At 45.9% G+C, this 23,780-nt stretch overlaps 1 protein-coding gene across 1 annotated transcript in view; it reads left to right on the top strand.

Annotated features, from left to right (window-relative positions):
• The first annotated feature begins 14,215 nt into the window (after positions 1–14,215).
• Positions 14,216–23,780, top strand: part of COL1A2 (collagen type I alpha 2 chain) — a 65,602-nt gene continuing 56,037 nt past the window's right edge. The window contains exons 1-4 of the mRNA XM_033164934.1: positions 14,216–14,480; positions 19,240–19,250; positions 19,794–19,811; positions 20,875–20,910. Coding sequence (XP_033020825.1) covers positions 14,411–14,480; positions 19,240–19,250; positions 19,794–19,811; positions 20,875–20,910 — 135 coding nt within the window. The 5' untranslated portion in view covers positions 14,216–14,410. The remainder of the gene's footprint in view (positions 14,481–19,239; positions 19,251–19,793; positions 19,812–20,874; positions 20,911–23,780) is intronic.

The following is a 23,780-nucleotide window of genomic DNA, read 5'->3' as shown; positions in this document are numbered from 1 at the left end:
CTGTGTTATTGCTTAATACACAACACCGTGGAAACGCGGCATGCAAATAAAATGAATAATCACGCAATGCTCCTTTGCAAGGGATCTTAGTATACAGGATGAAGTTGTGACTGGCCCTTCACCACACTGAGTGTGTAGCACCAATGGTCCAAAGGGACGCCACACAGGGAAAGGCTTACTACACACATACAGCTTAATGAGAGCCCCGAGCTGGTAGAATGGACTTTACCATTTCAGACTACAGGTGGGGGATTACATCATCAATGTCCCATAAATGCACAAATTTATCTGCAGAGAATACCAGCATAGCAGTGAGAGGGCTAGTCCAGAACCTTTTTCTCTAATGTGCTAATTATTGACTAAAGGAAAGGGGTGGTTTTTTATTTTTTGGTTTTTTTTGCTTTGCATGAGGCAGAATTAAAAAATGGCATGCTGCATTGGCCACATGAAATGGTACTGTCCATTCTATCACCTCATGTTGTTGTGTATGTAGGACAAGTCAAAGACAGCACCTTATGCACCAGGCTCGATCCAGGGCTGGCCTTAAAAGAAAATCTATCAAGTAGCCCACCTAGAATAGGAAATTTCCAAAGGGTGCCATTGGACGGGGGGGGGGGTTGTAACAGAGATGGAAGTTGGCAATGGTGGTAACAAGTAATTTGGTTCAATGGAAGCAAGTGTAAAGTAATAAATGTTGGGGCAAAAACAAAAAACAAAAACTCCTTAATTTCACATATACGTTTATGAAGTCTGAACTGGCAGCACCTGTGAAAGTGGCAAATTCTATGCTAGGAATCATTGGGAAAGAATTGAAGATAACACTGCCAATATCATAATGCCATGATACAAATCTATGGTTTGGCAGCCTTTGGAATACAGTGTACAGTTCTAGTTCCCTCACTTCAAGAAGGATTTTGTTGGAAAGTTTCAGAATAAGAGCAGCCAATTGCCCTATGAGAAAAGCTAGCAGTACATTTCCCAACATTTCGTTCTACAGCGTTAGACTTCGTTAGCAACTGGAATTCTTGTGGTCAACTTTTACACTTTTGGTGAATTCTTTCAGAAACATTTCTTCCCTTTCAGTCTCTCTCTCTTTTTTGTAATTAGCTTTCTAAACTCACAAAGAGGAAAATGGAAATTAATCTACATTTGAGTTTTCTGCAAGTTAAATCTTCTTGCGTACCAGTTTTGCTTGGGTTCCAATATGTAGCAAATTCAGAAATATCACTGACTTGGCAAAATTGAACTTCATAGTTTATGCAGAGATTATTTTCTGGTCACTTAACTTCTTCCATTTTCTATCTGGGATATAACTTAGTTCATGCACAAATCTGATCCTATGACCACCTGCTTCATCTTACAGGATATAAGGAGATACCATAACATACTGCAGAAGCAACAGTCTTTTTTCCATCTTCTTCAACCCAGGTAAGGTTGATTTGATTCCCCCCTTGCTCCTGCTGTAAGATCTTCACTCATCCCTTCTCCCTGGCAAGGAGGCAGGTGCCATTTTGTGGTTTGCCTCAGATGCCAAAATGTCTTTCCTGGGAAGGAAAGAATAGTGACCGTAGGCAGCACTGGAGGACCAACCTATTACGTACTGGCTGAGGCTGATGGGAGTTGTAGTTCTGAACATCTGAACGGCACCAGATCAAGAAAGATTGCCCTACTTAATTCTGGGGTATGTATCACACATATCAAAACCTACATTTGGTGCCAGCTTTTCCCAGTGGCCGAAACACGCCATACCTACAGTAGGAGAAAAGCCATCAGATCATCTTGGGATTGGTAATGTTTTCTTCCAAAGACTGGAAATCACAGCAATAACTGGATGCTGAGGAGATCCCTACACCAACACAGAGAACTACAATTTCAAGAGTTCCAAAATGGCCGTATGACACATTCCTCAAGCGGTTCCCCCTGCCCTTGCCGTAAGAGCTTTCCAGATGTTTACACAAATGTGGTATTCATTATGCGGTAAATCCTTTGTGTGAAGACTCTACCACCCCAGCAGTAAACATGTGAACCTTACTCTTATAAGTCCAGGCCCATAACTCATTGGCAGAATATCTGCTTTGTATGCAGAAGATCCCAGGGAGGACTGGGAGAGCTTCGGCGTGAAATTTGGAGAATTATTGTAGACAATGCTGAGCTAGATAGACCAATGGTCTTACTCAATCTTAAGGCAGCTTCCTCTGAGATTTGGTATAAACACAGGAACCTAGAAAGTAATTCCTCCCATAATATCCCTTCCAGGTTCACCGGTTTCACCAACAGCAAGTTTAGATTAGAATACTTTCAGGGACGTAGAAATGTGATTGTCCTGCATGGGAGCCACACCTACTGAGTTGCTGTATTAAATCTTAGTCTGCATGGACAACCATCAATGCACCTATAGGGCAGCTCTTACTTGCATTAGTGGTGGAAGGAGTCTGGCTTTTGCTGCCAGCAGCTGGGAGGGAGCAGGGAAATATGAGAGTCTGCAAAGGTAGCCAACAAAAGTTCAGCTGGGCCAGCTCAGTCTTTAAAACCATCTGGAATGTGACAACATCATCTACTTTCCAGTGTAAGTTATGGGCCTGGAAGCAGCTGTGGAAAGCATAGCCTATCCATACCCATCGCATAGAAAAAAGGCAAAACTCCCTTGCATGCTGAGACACGCAGGTCCTGCTGCAATTCTCCATCTCTTTTCTCTACAGGTAGATCCTTGTAAGTATGCTCAGCCCAGTCCTAGGCAAGCAAGCAAAAACTGGCTTGGAGTCATGGTTTCTCACTTGCACCGAGTTAAAGGACAGTAGCATCCACATGCTGACATTATTGTTAGTATTTGCCTGCTAAAGTACAAAGAAGCATTGGCTGGGGCTCTATCCTTTTGTGTGTGTGCATACCTGCGCAAGGAAACATGAATCCAGAGGTAAATTGGGCACACCCAGTTGTACGAGTGAATAAGCAAGTGATGTGGAAAATTGGGTGTCTGTTCTGCTCTACAGAGTTTTTTTTAAAAAAAGCTAACTCTTTGATTCTGTGGGGGAGCAGAGGGCAAAGACTTGTTCACTGGTATTCCAGAGGTCAGGACCAGGTCTAAAGAGTTTAAGTTACAGGAGGGTAGATTTTGGCTGAATGTTAGGAGAAACTTCTTGATGCCAGGAGCCATTCAGCAATGAAAGCAGCTTCCTAGAGGGGTGGTGGGGCTCTCCCTATCAAGCAGAGGCTGGACAGCCACCGACTGAAGATGCCAGTATGCTGGATTTCTTGCCTCAAACAGAGGGCTTGGCCAATGCTGTGATGCTGTGATTGTGCACTCCGTGGCAATGGGAGGCCAGATGGACTAGGGTCTTTTTTTGGTGGTGCTAGTACTGTGCACCTAGGGATGTGCACCTTGTGTCCTCCCTGTTATCTTTTAGGTGTCTTGTTTGACTTGATATAAGGCAGCTCTCTATGCAGAGAAGCCCAGAATAATAGACTCTTGATTTGCTTGTGCGCTATGTACCACACAGTCTCTTTGGGTGGATGTTATTTTCACTATTTCCAGAGCACATTTCCTGATATTTCATTATTGGTTTAATTTCCCCCAACATGGTGTCCTCCGTGTGTTATCAGATTCCAATAATAATAATAATAATTTATTATTTATACCCCGCCCATCTGGCCGGGTCTCCCCAGCCACTCTGGGCGGCCTCCAACAATCAAAATACAATACAGAGTCACAAATTAAAAACTTCCCTAAACAGGGCTGCCTTTAGGTGTTTTCTGAATGTCAGGTAGTTGTTTATTCCCTTGACTTCTGACGGGAGGGCGTTCCACAGGGCGGGCGCCACTACCGAGAAGGCCCTCTGCCTGGTTCCCTGTAGTTTTGCTTCTCGCAGTGAGGGAACCGCCAGAAGGCCCTCGGCGCTGGATCTCAGTGTCCGGGCTGAATGATGGGGGTGGAGACGCTCCTTCAGGTATACAGGACCGAGGCCGTTTAGGGCTTTAAAGGTCAACACCACACTTTGAATTGTGCTCGGAAACGTACTGGGAGCCAATGCAGATCTCTCAGGACCGGTGTTATGTGGTCCCGGCGGCCACTCCCAGTCACCAGTCTAGCTGCCGCATTCTGGATTAATTGCAGTTTCCGGGTCACCTTCAAAGGTAGCCCACGTAGAGCGCATTGCAGTATCCAGCGGGAGATAACCATAGCATGCACCTACTGACAAGACAGTCTGCTCAGTAGGTCCCAGCCTGCCGTACCAGATGGAGCTTGGTAGACAGCCGCCCTGGACACAGAATTAACCTGCGCTTCCATGGACAGCTGTGAGTCAAAATGACTCCCAGGCTGCGCACCTGGTCCTTCAGGGGCACAGTTACCCCATTCAGGACCAGGGAGTCCCCCACACCCGCCCGCCTCCTGTCCCCCAAAAACAGTACTTCTGTCTTGTCAGGATTCAACCTCAATCTGTTAGCCGCCATCCATCCTCCAACAGCCTCCAGGCACTCACACAGGACCTTCACCGCCTTCACTGGTTCTGATTTAAAAGAGAGGTAGAGCTGGGTGTCATCTGCATATTGATGAACACCCAACCCAAACCCCCTAATGATCTCTCCCAGCGGCTTCATATAGATATTAAAAGCATGGGGGAGAGGACAGAACCCTGAGGCACCCCACAAGTGAGAGCCCAGGGGTCTGAACACTCATCCCCACCACCACTTTCTGAACACGGCCCAGGGGAAAGAGCGGAACCACTGTATAACAGTGCCCCCAGCTCCCAACCCCTCTAGCCGGTCCAGAAGGATGTTATGGTCGATGGTGTCAAAGGCCGCTGAGAGATCCAGCAGAACCAGGAAACAGCTCTCACCTTTGTCCCTAGCCCGCCGGAGATCATCAACCAGCGCGACCAAGGCAGTTTCAGTCCCATGATGAGGCCTGAATCCTGATTGGAAGGGATCCAAATGGTCCGCATCTTCCAGGCGTGCTTGGAGTTGTTCAGCAACCACCCGCTCAATCACCTTGCCCAAGAATGGTAAATTTGAGACTGGGCGATAGTTGGCCATATTGGCCGGGTCTAGAGATGTTTTTTAAGAAGCGGTTTAATGACCGCCTCTTTCAGCGGGTCTGGAAAGATTCCCTCGCAGAGGGAAGCATTCACCACCGCGCAGAGCCCATCGCCCAGCCCTTCCCGGCTAGCTTTTATCCAGGATGGGCAAGGATCTAGGAGACAGGTGGTCGGTTTCACTCGTCCAAGCAGCCTGTCCACATCCTCGGAGGTAACAGATTGGAATTGATCCCATGAAACATGACTAGACAGGGCTCTAGCACTCTCCCGCCCCGGCCCTGCTCCCACGGTGGAGTCTACCTCCTTCTGAATCTGAGCGACTTTATCTGCAAAAAACTTTGCAAAAGCATTGCAGGAGATCTTGGGGCCCCTACCAGACCCCGGTGATAAAGGTGGTTCTGCTAGGTTGCGAACCACCTGCTGTTTTCTGCAGATGCAATAGAAACAGCGAAGAAGGTCCTCTTCGCTGTCGCCATTGCCACTTGGTAGGCTCGAAGTTGAGCTCTAACCCGTGTCCGGTCTGATTCAGAATGAGTTTTCCGCCACCGGCGCTCTAGCCGTCTCAGCGACTGTTTCATCACCCTCAGCTCCGGGGAAAACCACGGAGCTGTCCGGGCTCCATGCAATCGGAGAGGACGCTTCGGAGCCAGACAGTCAATAGCCCTGGTTAACTCCGCATTCCAGCGGGCCACCAGGGAATCAACTGAAAGGCCATCAACATGGGATAATGCATCCCCTACCACTCTCTGGAAACCAATTGGATCCATTAAGTAGCGGGGGCGGACCATCTGAATCGGTCCCCCTCCCTGCAGAGGGGAAGGGTCGCAGAGAAGTCCAGCTGCACCAGGAAGTGATCTGACCATGGCACTTCTTTGTTTCACTTTTACTTAGTGTCAGATCACCAACATCCATAGAGGTAAACACCAGGTCTAAGGCATGTCCGCGGCTATGAGTTGGACCAGACTTATTCAGGGACAGCCCCATGGAGGCCATGCTTTCCACGAAGTCCCGAGCGGCCCCTTGTAAGGTCGTGTCGGCATGGATGTTAAAATCCCCTAAGACAACCAAACTAGGTGTCTCCAGGAGCATATCCGCCACGACCTGAAGCAGCTCGGGCAGGGAATCCTTGGTGCAGCGGGGAGGTCGGTACACCAAAAGGAATCCTGTACTGCCCCTATTGCCCAACTTCCAGAACATGCACTCAGAAAACTGGGTCTTCCCAATAGGACGCCTGGTGCAAACTAATGACTTCCTAAAAATCACTGCAACCCCCCCTCCCCGCCCAGATGGCCTGGGTTGCTGTGCGTAAGAGAAACCTGGTGGACAAGCAGCGGCAAGGACAGGCCCATCTGCTTCATCCAACCAAGTCTCTGTTACACATGCCAGGTCAAATCCTCCATCCACAATCAAGTCGTGGATGGCAGTGGTTTTGTTAATCATTGACCTGGCATTACACAGCAACACTTTCAGGTCATGTGGGTATCCCCTGCTGATTCCAATATCCATCCGGTCAGGACCAGACCTGGAGGCAGGGATAGTCCTCAGACAACGACTAAACCTGCCTCCTCGGTAATGACATGATCTGGTCTTAGCGTGACTCCTCCTCCTGCCCATGATCACTGAGATCGGGTGTCTTTCCAAGACTACCCCCCCTGTGGAACCTGCCCCAGCCATCCTGTTGGCTGAGGCCCAATCCCAGGCAGCCCTACCCCTATCCCCTTAAAAAACAAATAAAGACCATACACTAAATTAACAAAATAATACAAATAACAGAGACAACGCTAAAATTAAACTAAACATTTGCCCCACCCCCAACAAAAATAATAAAATGATATAAAAACCACCATTAAAACAAATTAAAAGTGCAGCAGTGAGTGCAGGCCTCGCCCCCTCAGCCAGGTGGAATTAGCAGGAGAAGGGAGCGGCCTTCCCAACACTCACGCAGCAAGCGGCAGCAGCAATGTCCCAGGCCTCTCTGCAGGCTTTTAAGCTGTAACGGTGAGTGCAGGCCCCGCCCCCTCAGCCAGGTGGAATTAGCAGGAGAAGGGAGCGGCCTTCCCAACACTCAAGCAGCAGCAATGTCCCAGCAATGATTCCAAGTACCATCAGCATCTGCCAGCATGGTCCTCGCTCACAGATAATGGGAACTGTAGTCTGATAACATCTGGAGGATATCAAGTAGGGGAAGCCTGATCTTCCTTGACACTAAGCCAAGGGCAGACAGCAGTGGTCTCTTGATTCATCCACCTGCAGAGCAAACAATGAAATGGGAAGTTGTTTCCCCCATTCTATACATGATGAGATACTGGTCAATGTTGGCTCAAAATCCTAAGTAAATCATTCCATCTGGCAGCTTAGGCTGGCTTCTGAAAACTTACAAATATGTGTTTACTTCAACTAGGGATATCCAAGATGGTGCCCTCCAGCTGTTGTTGAACCACAACATCCCCTCATCTCTGGCCATTGGCTATACTGGCTGAGGTTGATGAGAGTTGTAGTCCAACACAATCTAGAAGGCATTGGCTAACCGTGAAAAATATTTTCTACCTTTCCATTTGAAAAAAATCCACTGCCTAACAACCATTACAATCCAAAACAAAGTACTGAAACCCATAATACAATCAACTACAACATAAAATCTAACAGCAGTTCATAAAAAACAACTTTAACAGGAGCAGTTAGCATGAATACTTACCATACAAGTCCAAAAGCTTGATGGAACAACAGTTTAGAAATAATTGTGCCTTCCTGATGGGTTGTTTGTTGTTCATGTATTCAAATACTGTTGGGCTATGTGAACCTTAATTCCATTTTATCATAGTTTATGGCTGGAATACTAACTTTACATAGCTGCCAGCTCTACCACATCCCAAAGGAGCCAGGATGAAAGCTTGTCTGAGATTTCTGCTGGCATACTAGAAGTCATCTTCTGATTAAGCCCACGTCCTCACAACCAGCTCTTCCTACCATCACCTGCCTGCTCATTATCTCTGGTGTTCCAAGTGAGCTTAAGGTCTCTCAAGAGACAGGAAGGGAGCAGTTGTCCATACACATCATAGGCCCACCCCCCACCTACCTTTCCCCACTTGCAGAAATAGGACAGGAAGGAGAAGTGGGATTGTGTGCCCTAGTTAAGATCTGTTTGTTCCGAGCCCCAGACAGTGTTTCCAGCTCCCCCTGTAAGAAGGAACTGTGCATGAAACAAAATGAACAGGATGGCAAAATGTCCCTCAACAACCATTTAGCACAAATTTAAAGGAAAGCTTCTACAAGTTCCTTTTTCATTGGGACTTAACATCTGCAAGGTTTCATCATATTTGCACTGCAGCCAGCAATATGTGCTGGAAATGCAAAGCAGCAAATTCCAAACGTGTTCACTTGCCCTCCAAAAGATTGGTGAGCCCTGCCTTAATTCAAGTCTAATCAGGTGCAATTCTCCAACAGTTTACCCTGCAGATTTCCCATGTTAATTAATAGTACATGTTTTCAGCAGTGAAATGTTTGTATATCTTTACTCTTGGGGTTGTTCCTAGAAATCACTTCAGTTGTCCTTACTTGTCTCATGTATAGCTGCTTACATAGAAATTGACTTGCAGCTTTGTCTAAGTTTCTCTTTCCAGAAATATGTAGATTTTTTTATTGCTGTGAAGTGTGATAAAATGTACTATAGTTCTGTTGGTGTGATTAAACACGTGTTATGTTTTAATGCTGCAACTTGTTTGCATATATAATCTAGATCAAATAGTGTTTGAATAATGTCTCTTTTTGTATGTATAAGTAGTTTATGATAAATAAAAAATGAAGTGTTAAAAGAAAACAAGATAGCAGCCATTCCCAATTAGACCAATTAATTATCAGGTAATTGGAAGACAAAGTAGCTCATTCCCATGCATTTTGCAAAGTGCACTGCTACTCTTTGAAGCCCAAGCGGTGATGCAGGTAAGGACATGTCATAGACAGTGTTCATAGCAGTGCATGGTTTACTGCACAGGAAGGAAATTAGGTGGAATTTAATCTCAAAAGCCATGAAGGTCGTCCCCCTACTGAGCAAATTGCATTCTATTTTATTCTGGAACAGCTTTAATAAGGTTTCCTCGTATTCCTCGGTGAGTAGGGCTTCAGAGGTAAGAAGGAAGGAAGGTCTCCCTCTTTTTGCTAATGTTTGAAAACAGGATGAGAAATTAGCAGAAAGTTCAGCAAACTATGTAGAAAGCTGAGATTTTACAGATATGTCCCTGTTGCAACTGTTGTGAATGTTGTTGTTGTTGTTGTTGTTGTTCAGTCGTTCAGTCGTGACCGACTCTTTCGTGACCCCATGGACCAGAGCACGCCAGGCACGCCTATCCTTCACTGCCATGTGAAATGTTAGGAAGTTAATTTACCTTTTTTTGACTGAAACAAGGGAACAGCCAGGGCTGTCTGGCCCTGCTATTGGGCAAAGTGAAGCAGGTGGCTTGGGTGGCAGGTACTGGGTTGGGGCAGGCAACAGTGATAAGGTGGAGAAGAAAGCTGTGTATACCACTATGTGGCCTGCCCTCCACCCACTAAGTTAGCCTTCTGCCTTCAGGTGTGGGTCTGTTGCCCATACTGAAGGAAGATCCAGCTAGCATTTGGGTCAGCTTTGATATATGGAATGGTGCGGGCGCCAGCTTGCCCTTTGCTCATGAAGCAGCTCTGGAGGGGAAGGAACATAGGAAGCTGCCTTATATATATTGTTGTGAGTTTTGGGGATTGGTTGGTATATTGCCCAGTGCCTTCTCATTCTAATGGAGATTCAATTATTGAAGTAGCCAGGCCAACTTCCTGGTGAGTTAATGGGCCTAAGTAAGAAGGTTACTCTAAGCTAGAAGGCTGCACCAGAGAACTGTAGAGTTTGAAGGTACCGCTGAGGATCATCTAGCCAAACCACTGGGGCAATGCAGGAATCTCAACTAAACCATACCTGACCGATGGCCATCCGTCTCTATTTCCCACCTCAGCCAGGACACACAACAATGGAGACTGGAGGTGGGGGGGAAATAAATTTGACAACTAGACCACCCTGACCGATGGCCATCCTTCTTCTGTTTTTCCCCTCAGCCAGAACACACAACGGATAAAGACACAACAATGGAGACTGGAGGTGGGGGAGGGAAGCCCAGCAGAGGGTAGGGCAGTAGGGCGGTTCATAAAAAACTTTTTTTGAAAATGCCTGCTCCACTGAATTGAAATTTAAGCCTTCACAACATAGGAAAACAGCCAAGAAAACAGCTATTTTCATGAAGCAGGGTCAAGATATTAACTGATATGCATGAAATTTCATATATAGCTGTATAATCCCTAGTATAGTAAGAAAGACCTTTGGAGCAGGCATTTTTTTTAAAAAAAGTTGTTTTTTATGAACCGCCCTAGTAGGGCAGTAATTGTTCATTGATAATTTGTCGTCGTCGTCCCCCCATGATGGCACATTGGGCGGACCGCCCCCTCTGCCCCCTTCCTATGCCTTCTGGGGTGTTAGTTCTTTGAGCTCCTCCATCGTAGGCTCAGGTTGTATATATGTGTAAATGAACTGTCCCTCGATTGAAGAAAACCAAATCCCAGGACAATTGGGACCGCTGGAATTGCCCACGGCTCTGAGACTAGGGTGTCGTGCTACAATATTGTATGCCAGAGCATGGCTCCACTAGTTCATTCCTTTGACACTTTTTTATATCATTTTTTTTAGTTTTGCAATAATACTTTCCATTGCAATATCTCCTCTTATATTATACATTTTGGCTTTTTAGGGCCCTGACTTCCTTCAAACCTTCCTTATGATTTTCTATCTTTCATTTCAAATTTATGCATTTTCACTATTTAACCATTGCTTTAAAATCAAAAACGTTGAACATCATACATTCTTATTCTTATCTGCAGGTGGTTTTTGTACCCTTTCCTTACAAAGCTTCTTGCAATCCCACCAACGTATTTGATTGAATACAATTGTCTTCAAATAATTACAAATTTGGTCCAGTCCTTGATGAACTTTGGTCCCGCTTTTCTCAGATTCTTCCCGTCATTTTGGCCAGTTCCGCATACTCCATTAGCTTCAATGGCCATTCTTCCTTTGTTGGTAATTCCTCTTGTTTCCACTTCTGTGCTAATAAAATTCTTGCTGCCGTTGTTGCGTATAGGAAAAGCTTAATATCTTGTCTGTTAATTTCTGTACCTACAATTCCCAGTAGAAATGCTTCTGGTTTCTTAACATATGTATATTTCAACATTTTCTTAATCTCATATGTATCATATCCAGAAGCCTTTCACTTTCTTACATTCCCAACACATATGATAAAAGGTACCTTCTTTTTCCAACATTTGTTATTTACCTTATAAAGTTGGCTAGCTTCACCGGTGTAATAAATTCATTCCTTTCTACACTGGTAGTGGATCTCTGGGTTTATCAACAAGTGTCCTGGCTCCGACTGGAGGAAGAACTCCAGGTTGTGATTTCTACCGCTCCATACATTAAAGCCAGCCTCCCCCAAAGAATCCTGGGAGCTGCTGTTTGTCATGGGTGCTGTGAGCTTTCGGAAAACCACCCCCTTCCCCTCACAGAGCTCCAGTTCCCAGAGTCTCTAGGGAAGAGGGATTAACTGTGAAACCCACCTGAGGATTGTGCGGGGAATGGGGGGCGGGTCTCCTAACAACCCTCAGCACCCTTTACAAACTGCAGCGCCCAGAATTCTTCAAGGCTGGTGACATGACTGTCAAAGTGGTATCACAGCACTTTAAACATATAGCATTGATGCGGCCAGTCATGGAGACCAGGGAGGAGGAAGCTGGCAGCCAGGGCCAGCCTCTGGACTGATTGCTGCACGGTGGGGGCAGTCTCTGCTGCTGTGCACATGCTCAGGAACACTCTCACCTTTGCCATTGTTTCTCAGGTCCCAAGACTAAACTCAGCTGTGGTTGCATTTCTAAGTCTCTTAACTTGTTGCTGCTGGCTGGTAGGACTGGGCAAGAATTCCTTTTGCCTCGCCACAAAAAAAGAGGGGAGGAACTTCAGCCTGCAGGCTCCTCTCCTCTCCTCTCCCTCCCCCCCCCAATCCTTTTGGTGCTGGTGGGCGGGGTGGAGGCACAGAGAATGAGCTGGGATAGGCTCGTGCGTCAGGAACTTGGGGAAGTCGCTCCAGGGATGGATCTTCCTTGAGGTGGCTCGGCCATCTCCCCCACCTTTGACATGCCAAAGCGGTTGCCGCTCCAAGGGAGGGACGAGAAGGAAGAGACACCACCCCCCACCCCACCCCAGCAGAAGATGGAAGCAGGCTTGGCGAGAAGGATGGCCACGTCAGCCACCGCAGAAGAGAAGGGGAAGGGGGGAAGGGAAAGAGCTGGGGATATCAGGACAGCCGCGGATGGGACGATGGGCGGCGACACCCAACCGAATCGAGGGGGCGTAAAGAAAGCAGGGAAGGGGCGGGGGATCCCCCTCCCCGGACTCCAAGATTTACTTGAAATCCTAAGCATGCTTTCTTGGAAGCAAGATCCCCTTTGGAACCAATGGGGCTGAGCAACGGAGTGTAGGAGAAAGGAAGGGGCCTGCTAGACTCTGGCAAGCCTCCCTTCACCTTGTGAAGGTTGTAGGGGGGGCGATGCAGTCCCAGCAGAGCAGCTCCTTGCACTGCAATGTCACTGTTCCTCAGCCTCAGGTTCCTTGTCTGTAAAATGGGAGCATATAGCAACACCCACCCCGCCTTTCGGTTGAAGCTAAACGAGATTTGGGCTTTTTGTTGGCAGGTGTGTGGGGTGGCAATAGACGACTGCTAGTACTCTTCTTCAACGGTCCGTCCAGGGCCTTACCCAAGAAAGGGGAATTGAGAATCAACGCAGCCAGAGAGGACAGATACAGGCGGAAACAATGTGATTCACTGAGAAGAACGTTGGGAGAACTTGTTGCTCTTGTATATAGAGATAGAGATGTTTGGGGCTGTCAAGGAAGTGAAGTGGGAAGCTCATTCCGCAAGTTGAAAGTGGAGGGTTATACGGTACCTCACCTTGGGGCGATTCTAGAGCTGCTTTATGCGGCAATGCCCTAGGCTTGGTCTATAGAGTTGGAGAGGCAAAAAGTATGGGCAAGATGATGGGCTGTCTGTTTCGGCTTCCTCCCACAGGCTCCCCGTGGTCTCACCACGCAGGTTCAGAGGGGGTCAAACAACTCTCCCCTTTCCCACCTGCAACCCAAAGCTCATTTACTCCAGAGTAGCCCCATTCCAGAGGAATCGCTCCGGAGTAAGCGAGGGATGGGGTCGCCTGGAAAGCATCCGGATTCCGTTTGACTGACCTCAAAGGAAAGGAAGTCTGGGGGGGTGGGAGTTGTTTTTGTTTTGGCTCGCTCTGCTTTCCGAGAAGCCACATAGGAGAAAGTGCCACATCAGAGCGTGGGCTCCACCTGGCTCAGTAGCGTCTACACGGACCGGCAGCGGCTCTCCAGGATTTCAGGCAGAGCGTCTGGAAATGCTAGAGCGAACCTGGGAGCTTTTCCGCGCAAGGCAGGCGCCCCACCGCGAAGCCACGTCCCTTCCCCAGAGCACAGCGCAATCTGGGGGGCGGAGGGGTGGGTGGCTGGGTGTCAAAACCAAGGGGGCCTCCAGGTCGCTCCAGGTTTCCGATACTTCCCCGTCGGCGTGTCCTTCTGCTCTCGCCTCCTTTACCTCGGTGGCAGGACCTGGACAGCTCCCGCTTTGAAAGCCTCGCCCTGCTCCCAGGCGCGCAAGCCACAAAAGAAAAGGGGGAGGGGTGGAGAAGTGGGGTGTGAGGGTAGGGAGACGCGGGGGGGGGGGGGGGAGAGAGAAAGAATCCAGGCAGCCAGTCAGATTTTCCTTTATAAAGCCTCAAAGTGTCCACGTCCTCAAAAAGAATGGAACCAATTTAGCACCCCCAGCTCCTGCCCGCCTGCCCGCCTCTCTCCCAGCAACTCCACCTCTTTCACCCCTCCTCCCTCCCCCTCGCGCCTTCCTCTTCTCTCCCTTCCTAGCTTCCAGATCCCCCCGCCCCGTCCAACAGCAGCTCTGCCAAAACGGCGGGGACAGGTTGGGAATGAGAAGAAGAAGAAAAGAAGAAAAAACACGTCACGTGACGCAGGCCCGGGCTCCTCGCAGCCTGCCCCGCCCCTCCGCCGAGCACGGCGGGCTCTCCCATTGGCTGCGGCGCGTTCTACGGCTCGGCCAGCGCGAGGAACCCCCTCGCCGTATAAATAGGGCCGTCGAGGGCTTTATTATTTTAGCATCCCGGGCAGCAGGTTTCTGCTAAGTTTGGAGTTACTCGCCACCACGACTGTATGCCTGCGTCCCTAAAGTTCTAGCTCACCACCGACCCGGGGACTCTGAAACACAAGGAGTCTGCATGTCTAGAAAGTAGACATGCTCAGCTTTGTGGATACACGGATTTTGTTGCTGCTCGCAGTAACTTCATGCCTAGCAACCAGTCAATGTAAGTGCCTTCAGATTGTTTGGAGCAGGGTTTGGTGGGGAGAGAGGGATTTGGGCTGCGGCGGCGGAATCCTCTCCTAACTTCGTCCTAAGGAATGTTGCCCTGCCGTCGAATGCTTCTTTTCTCCGGGAGCTGCAAGGACAAGTTATCGTGCAGATCTGGGCATGCTCCAAAGCCTGAGAAACTGCTGCCCACTATAACTCCCCCACCCCTGGGGAAGCCCCATCCAGTAGACTGAGTTTTGGGGAGAATCGTAGTTTTCCTTTGCATTGACTCCAGCTGGCAAAAGAGCTGTCTCTTATTTCCATAAGACGGAGTGAAGGGATGAGAGTTCTTCAGAGCTTGCTTAAACTCGGCCCCTCTCAACTTTCCTTGGCTCATGTGGAGAGGTCCTGGCAAGAAGCCAAGCAGTCTTTTCTCCCACACACCCACGCACTTCTCTCTCCCCCTCCCCATACTCCAACCCTCCCCCCCCCATTTTAAGAGAAGGGCGGTTTTAAAACCTAACCCCTATCTCAAAAGCAAAATTGGGGTTGGAGAATGACAATGATAAATCCAGAACTCCTACATTTATCAGCATCGCCTCCTTGGAGAACGTCTAACGTGGTTTGGGGCTGGGGACGGGTTATTGCCCCGATTTATCAAGGGATTTCAGAAAACAACAGATTCCCCCAAAGTCTTTGAGAACAGTCGCTTTTTAGGGCGTTGTACACGAGCTTTGTGCAACGTTTTACGGATGCTCAAAATGCGCCCTCTAGAGGGAAGGATGCGGTAGCGCAGAGGACCCGAAGCGCGGCGTGTGGAGTCCAGATAGATAGACCACCAAGCGCTTTTAAAGATATGTTGATTTTTATGAGACAATTTAGTTACTAGTGGAGTGCACACGCAAGGAGAGAGAGGGCAGAAATTCTGTCGCGATTTGCTCAAGAATGTTTTGCTCTTATTAATTCCGGGTATGGAAGGAGACACGCTTTTAGAAAGCTACAGCAAACCAGGGAAAGTGTACGATTCCTGACCTTTCTGTTAGAGAAACAAATATGACAAAATGGATATTCCAAACATACCCTTTTTAAAAAGCTCTAGCGACCTCTTCTGGTAGACGAGAAGTAGAAAGTTTCTCCCCAGAAAATTCATCTATTTTTATGATTTCCACACTTGTCCTTTAAAGCCCTAAACGGCCTCAGTCCTGTATACCTGAAGGAGCATCTCCAAACCCAATCATTCTGTCCGGACACTGAGGTTCTGCTCCGAGGGCCTTCTGGCAGTTCCCTCACTGCGAGAAGTGAAGTTACAGGGAACCAGGCAGAGGGCCTTCTCAGTAGTGGCACCCGCCCTGTGGAATGCCCGCCCATCAGCTGTCAAGGAAATAAGCAACTATCCTACTTTTAAAAGACATCTGTTTAGGAAAGTTTTTAATGTTTACTGTTGTATTGTGTTTTTAATATTCGATTGGGAGCCGCCCAGAGTGGCTGGGGTATAAATAATAAAATAAATAGATAACTGTCAGGTAATTAACGTAACTTCTATTACCTTGAATTATCTGTAGGCCCCCAATTTTAAATAGTGAAACTTGGCACAGACAGCTGTTGCCAGGTTAGTCCCATCAAATAGATATCTATTACATTGCTACCCCAATGTAATATCAGAGTGGTGTTTTACCCTCACAAGAACCCTGTGAGGCAGGCTCAGCTGAGAGGTGGCCATTTCCCCGAGGCCACAATTTGTTTCATAACCTGAGTATGGATTTAAACTTGGGCTTTCCATACCCTAGCCAGACTTGCTAACAAGTGCACCACACTAGTGATAATCATTTGGCACAGAGAAGGCAATCTTTAGCGTTATATCTGACTGACAAAAAGTGTTCTGTCTAACTCAAAACTTTGCATGCTGCACAAATGGAAACTTTCCAGCCCAAGCATCACTACCATACCAGTTCTCTGTGGTTTAAATATGTGCAAGGTATAGCCTTCACCCTGGCTCGTGCAGCACACCCATGCATCAGAAACGCCTGTAATCCTTTGTACATTGCATATGGCAAATGCTGCGCTATAACAGAAGCATTGGCCCTGCTGCCCAATACATAACTGGATTCAATGAAACAAGTTGGCAGCCAGGGACCCTCCTAGGGTTATTGCAATTAATGACTGAGCATTCACCAAAATTAATTTAGGAACACTGCTGTCTTTACAGTTGCATTCAACTCTTTACCAGTCCTACAACCGCGACTAGGGCCTCTCCCTCTAGTGGCAATGAGAGAGAATGGGTTCCCTAACCCAGTTAAATAAGCCCACCACCCCCCACCCCTTCCAAGCAAGTTCCGTTTACAAGTTCCAGTACCATGTAAAAAAAAATATGTCTAACTTTATTCCATCATCCTATAGGAACCATTATCGAAATGCTTTTGATTAGTCATTTCCACCCTGATCCAGTTTCCCACCAGAACCCCCATTAACATCAGTATCAACTTTGTTATTCTGTACCGACGTTACTCTTAAAACGTTTAAACAATGATTATTTCCTTGAGATATTAAGAAGAGATACTCAAGGTTTCTCATCCAACCAATGGTCTAAGATATATATTTAGAGCTGCCGTCTTGAACATTGTGTTCATTGAACACAGTTGGACTTGACCTCCAGAGAATAGCATACTGCGCTCTATGCTGTAGATTTGCACTCCGTAAGTAACTTTTGCATTTAGCTACTCTGATCATGGAACAATTATCTCTGGGTGAGCAGCTTTTTCAAATTCCCACTCAAAATTCCTCCGTGGCACATCAATGCATATGTGCAGACTGATTGATACTGTTTCCTCCCCATTTTTGTACTAATCTGTTAGTAAAGCTTCTGGAGGCTCTGCCTTGCAGAGAGGAGTTACATGGCCGTGACTCCTTTTTTGCTCTGCTGCTCAGACAGAACATTTCTCCCGCTCCTTCTGTAATACGCAGCATTCCAGATGCATCTCGCAGCAAGCAGGGGAGCAGGAACTAATGGAGCATAATTCCCTGTGCCCTTAGACCAAGGATGGGAAGGCTGTGGTCCCTCCAGATGGTTGTTGGACTACAAAGTCCATCATTCCCCTGATCATTGGCTGTGCTGGCTGGAACTGATGGGAGTTGGAGGGCCCACAGGTTTCCGTCTCGGAGTGACAGGCTTTGCTCTTTGTGCTCCATTGGCAGGAAGGAAATGCTTAACAGGGCAATTGTTGGTTTGTTTTTAAAATAAGAATGTCCAATGCACAAAATGTGGGCTATGTTAGAAAACTATAATGAAAGTTACAGTACTATTCCTAGGATTTCCAAAGCTGCTTTTGGTATGCCCTCCTCCCCTCCCCCCCCCAGTGGAATTTTTGATCTTTTATTGGAACAGCAGGCCCCTCCCACATGCCACACCACAACGTACTGGGAGGGTTGCTATTTGAGAAACCCAAGTCTCTCTCTCTCTCTCAGCATAACCTACCTCATAGGGCTGTTGTAAAATTGGAGGGGGAAGCCCTGTATGCCTCCTTGAGCTCCCTAGAGGAAAGATGGGACATAAATGTAATAATAATGCATACATTAATGAAAGGCCAAATCCCCCTTGGGTATACAGAACTAAGTAGCCTGGCTTTGTCAGATCCTGGTTTTCCACCTGTTAAGATATTTCAAAGCATGGTTATTTCCCGGTTTAAAGTTTAGCAGAAGAACAGTGCTGTCCTAGACATGTCTTCTCAGAAGCAAATCCCAATCAGCTCAGCGGGGCTTCCTCTCTGGTATGTGGGTTTAGGATTGGAGCCTAAATAGCGTGAAAGAGAGGGGATTTCTTTGCTAATGGGTTTACTTGACTTCTGAACTCCAGAAAATCCTATACAAATCCTCAGCACAATCCTGTTCAAGGAATTCCCATAACCTGAAATGATGTGAAAGAATAGTGGGTCCTAAGTTTAGGTTAACGTTATTTACAAGAATATGGCCAACAATAACCTCGGCTTGAAACATCTCAAGTTCAAAAGCTAAACTCACTGTTTTGGGCTTTCTGTTGCACCTGCACACTTTCAAAAGCTGCCGTTTCAAGCATGTTCAAGGGGAAATGGTGTGTGGTCACCTTTGCTGGGATCCACGGAGCCTCATACATCAGCAGAAAGCACATTTGTGCATGCTTGGGAGGGTTTTGTCTGTTTCCCTTTATCTCCCATCTTACGAGATCTTGCTCTGCAGGAGGCCCTCTTCTTCTGGGGCCACATTTCTTTGGTGTGTGTAACAGACATAAGAGGGGGCAAGAAAAATCCCCATGGCACATTGAGCGTTTCACTCATGGCCCTTTAGAACCAAGTTCTGATTCTTATAAAACCTTTTATTAAATATATCCATTCAAGCCTTGGGGTCAGATAAAAGCCTTTCCAAGTTGGACAGGCCCACCCTCTGACACAGGTGTGTTGCGGTGATCAGAATGTCATCCGCTTTTAAAAAAACAACAGCAACAACAACGTCATTTCATGTTAACATTTCCAGCTATTCATCTTTGAAATCACAACTACCGTACTTTTTCCATGTATAAGGCTAGGTTTTTTTTTATTCAAAAATTACGTTCAAAATTGTGGGTCGTCTTGTACACGGATACAATCTCCCCCCCCCATTTTCTCAATTTGGACTCCCCCCAAAATAGGGGGTGTCTTATACATGGGGGCATCTTATACACGGAAAAATACAGTGCATTGCTTCACGTGCAGACTGTTTTGAACATTAACATTTTTTTGTTTTTGTTTTTTTGTTTCCCCCTCCAGATGTAAATCAGGTCAGTATCATTCATTTCAAAATAAAATGGACAAGAGGGGGCTATTTTATTATCTCCCTACTTCCACCTTACCCCCCGAATGGCCACTTACTAACTACAGCTGCCAAGAAGTGCATGGGCAATGCTACTGCCAATTAGCATCATTACGACTGCCCAGAAGTGTGCCCACCCCTACTTTCCTAATGGGCCGTCCTTCTTGTTAAAAGGCTACCTTCATAGGTGAATGTAAGATTAAGAGGAGATCGCACAGTAGCCAGAAGTTTCTTGCATGCACAGCAATTTTGGAGAGTCACAACTCTTATTTTAAAGCCTGTTAAAGACATCTTTGCACCCATAAAGCATGAACGAATTCAGGTATGACTTTTTAATATCGTGTTTGCATGATGTAGCAAATACTAACTCGTATAATAACTTTTTCCCTAACCCCCCCCCCCACTTGTTTAAGTTGCTCTGCCTTAAAATAACTTGGCTGAGTCTAGCGCTTACCTTGAAATATTGCTAATGTTAGATTTCTTCTAACTTCATATTCATTCCTTTTTTTAGGAAACGGAAGAACGGAGGGTAAGCACATTTTAAGGGATTTTCTTAAGTATTACGGAATTACCTATTCCTAGGTATCTGCTACAATTTTAAAGAACCCATGAATGATGAAAATATGATTTTTGAAAGGCTGCAATCTAATACATAATTTCGTGGTAGAAAGGCCTTTTGAAGTTAGTGGGGCTTACCTCTGAGTAGAGGTCCTTTTTACTGTCAGGAAAATCCAAACTGAAAACCTGAACTTCGGAGTAAATGCTATTAATTTCAGGTGAATTTGTTTTTGAACACAGCTGAGATGCTTAGTAGCATACTGGCAGTTTCTCTTATATATATCTCTATTTGGAAGCTAATTGCACTAAATTCCCTGGGGCTTACTCCAAAGTAATTGCGAATGAAACATAACCTTAGGTGAAAATCCAATCAAGTTTTATTCAGAGTAGACTCCTAGAAACGAATGGACCTAAATTAGTAGCTTCCATTCATTTCTGCAGGCCTACTCAAGAGTAGGACTTGGATACAGCTCAGTAAATTTAACTGAATTTTTGGGGCTTTAGCTGCTGTGTTTAGGATTTATGTGTAAGTGGGTTGAAGCCATAGTTTTACCAGCATGAAAGCTGATCTGGTATGCACAGGAAAAAATAGTCAGCCTAAAGCATTCTTCTTGAGACTCTCTGATTTTATGGATGTCAGATCATTTGGCAAATTACTAAATATTTGTGAGGAATATATCCGTTTGGTTTGGAGATTAGCAGCACAACCCTACTCAGGCATAAACTCCATTCGGATTTCCTCTGAGGAAAGTTGGAATAGGATTGCAGCTCAAATGTGAAAATAAATGAATGCTTGCCACTTAATGAAGAACTAATAAATGCATGCATTTTTATTTATGCATGTTTGTCCTCTTGGTTTTCATTGAAAGCAAGAATGTGTTCAATCTCTGAATAGCTATTCCTTTCAGTTCTACCTATGCACTAGTTTTGCTGTTTTCATCAACAGACGGTTCTTTCAACACCATAGTTTTCTGCACTTAAAACGATTGCTTGAAACGCTCGTTTACATTTTTGTTGTTGTTGTTCTTTTTCAGGGGCCCAGAGGAGAAAAGGGGCCACGAGGAGACAGGGTAAAGAACCACAATTTTGTTCATTTTGCTTGTTATATCTAAATCCTGCCCTGGTGAATGAGGAAGAGCATGGTCCAAAGCGAAAAACCTGTTGTACCAACCCATGTTCAGAGTTATGGCTATTTTTGTGTGCAACTTCTGAGACAATTCATATAAATGAGGCTGCACTGTATACAACTGAACACATCTGCTTGGGGGGAAGTGCTATGGGCACCATTTGGAAAGGGTCGGGAGGGCTGTGTAGCTTTAGGTGAGGCCATAATTTGGACAGCAAGTATTGCTGAATGCTTCAGAAGGTCCGTTGCATATGGTTGAAGCGGTTATTATTCCCACTGAAGTGTCTTGAGACTGATTTGCAGGTAATAGGTTTTCAAAAAAGCAATCGTAAAACCACAGTATGATTAGTAGAGGCTCATGGCTCTGGAATTCCTATGTGAATAAATAACAGCCACCAGCAAAATCACTTGAGTTCAGAACCTTATAAAATCAAGAATGGAAATTGAGGTCACGATCCTGAGAGCTCTCCTTTGCTTATTCCCCTGCCCGCTGTTTGTCCATTGATGCAAGCACATTGTCCAACACAGCAGCACTGTTTTTCCTCTCCGATTCCCTCACAACGATCTCTCTGAAGAACCATTTAACTCATTCATTGCACAGGTGATGCAACACAATTGCCCCTCCCTGGGATACTGGGTGCAATGCTTCTTCAGGGTTCAGAGGAAGGAATGGGGGAAAGCAGGTTGTGTTCAGAGATTGATCCGTAGGGTCGGAATTGCTTGTGGGATTTCTGACAGAGGTCAAGGAATGTGTATGGCTGAAGCCTCAGAGGTGCAGTTGCTCGGTAACCAGAGTCCACTTAACACTCTGTGTGTGTGTGTGTGTGTGTGTGTGTGTGTGTGTAGAGCAAATGAAGTTGACACATGTGTCAGGGAGCCAGAGTTGATCCTATTACTCCCCACCCCCCACCCCGTGAACAAATGAATTGGAAAACATGTGTTTGCTACCTTGTAAAATGTGAAGCACTATGAGGGCAATTTGGTAATACATCACGTATCGCTTGTGCAATTAAGTAGCTTTAGATTCTGGATTTAATAGTCTTACAGGGAGGAGGGGCTCCCTTTAGATAATAAAGTGTCTTGCTTCTCTCACTTCAGAATGTGCTAATTGACCCCTAATATGTTGAGAAAGGTGGTCCTTCTCTTCTGAGTGGGACCCTGGATTTTGGCCCTCAAAGTCTTTCCCTGACAGCATCTCTGCCAAAAACTGGGCCTCCAAGACATGCTTCAAGATTTGTTCTTCCCTCAGTAGTAGCTTAGAATGAAGCAACCATTGCTGTTCAATATTTAGCATGTTTACACCCAAACAATTTGTGACCCACCATGCCTGTCACAGTTCTCCACCACATATTACGTTATTAAGGAGCAACCAGGTGCCTGAGAAGAGCTCCCTCCTTACTAAGTTTTGAAGGCCTGGGTTAGGTAGCCAAATTTGGTACTTGCCATAAATAGCTTGTGTGCTGGATTTGACTTGGTGGTTGGAGGCCTGATTTAGGACTAACAATGTGCTAAGGAACCAAGCCTTTAGCCTTTAATCGTCTGTGCTGTGTGAGATGCGTGCCTGCTTGTTTTAAAATGATGGTCACTGCAGATATGGGCACATTCCGAGTTGTCCAGAATACTTCCTGCTTTAAGTTATTAAGGACATGAAGATCCCTTTACTATTGTGTAGGAGGCCACCTTGAATCCAAGAGTCTGTAGCTGGATACTCGATAAAGAAGTATCTGCCATACATCATGAAATATCTGATGACTCAGAACCAGTTTAGGAAAGATTCTGATTTTGATTCCACCCCAATCTAGCCTCTTGTTACTAGAATAGATGTTGGGTCGTCTGATTAACATGTGGACCACAATTATTTAAATCACATCAGTGATATTTGGAATGCTTGTTGTTATTTGGAATAATGCCCTTAGGCATTAGTAAAAATTGACGTTTTTACCCACAGCTAAACACAGAATTTGCAGTGTTTTGATTAGCATGGAATTGATAAGTGCAATCTTTGGTAGTTGTAGCAAAAGGGGATGACTAAAAAAAACCCATGAAACAGAGAGTGCATTGAGTTATAATGCTTTGATAGGTTTCTTTTCATTCAACTAATATAGTCTGGAACTATATTACTCATCTAATGGGAATTAGCATGACTGTTTGTTCTGATGAGATTTATACCATTTAAGAACATTGGTCCTAGAGTTAAGGCTTGTGCAAACAAATTAGTCTCCACTCTTATATATGAAAATCATCGTGATTATTGTATTTGCAAGCCCACTTGCTCAGCCAAATGGGGTGCAAGCAACAGTTAAGTGAAATCAGGAAAGTAATTAACTTGCTTGGACCTCTCCAAAGCCAGAGAGCAGATAACATGGAGTTAGAACATGTACTCATTTAAAGGCAGTTAAAAGGTTACTACGGTATAATTATCCTAGCATGGCAAGGTCTTCCCTAGCACAATGAGAATCTTTGTATGATAGCTCACAAGGGACAACCTTCTCTAACAATGTGTGCTAGAATCCTTATCAGGCCTCAAATCAATGCACTAATGAAGTTTTTAAAGGCGTAACATAATGTGAATCTGCTAAATTTTTCTCAGAGTAGATCCACTGATATTAATGGATCTAACTTATATCCATTAATTTTAATAGACCTGCTTTGAGTAAAACTTAGTTGACTGTCACCCTGTAAGTCCTAGCATTAATATGCCGACAAAATGTTAAGGTGCTGAGCCTTTTCCATGTGTTATGCCCATGATGAGGAAGCTGTGGCCCTCCAGATGTTGCTGGACTCCCAACTCCCATCAACCCCAGGCTTCATGGC

The sequence above is a fragment of the Lacerta agilis genome, chromosome 12 (assembly GCF_009819535.1).
Source record: "Lacerta agilis isolate rLacAgi1 chromosome 12, rLacAgi1.pri, whole genome shotgun sequence".
Taxonomy (NCBI): domain Eukaryota; kingdom Metazoa; phylum Chordata; class Lepidosauria; order Squamata; family Lacertidae; genus Lacerta; species Lacerta agilis.
The sequence above is the reverse complement of the archived record's forward strand: the minus strand, read 5'-3'. Positions and strand labels throughout refer to the sequence as shown.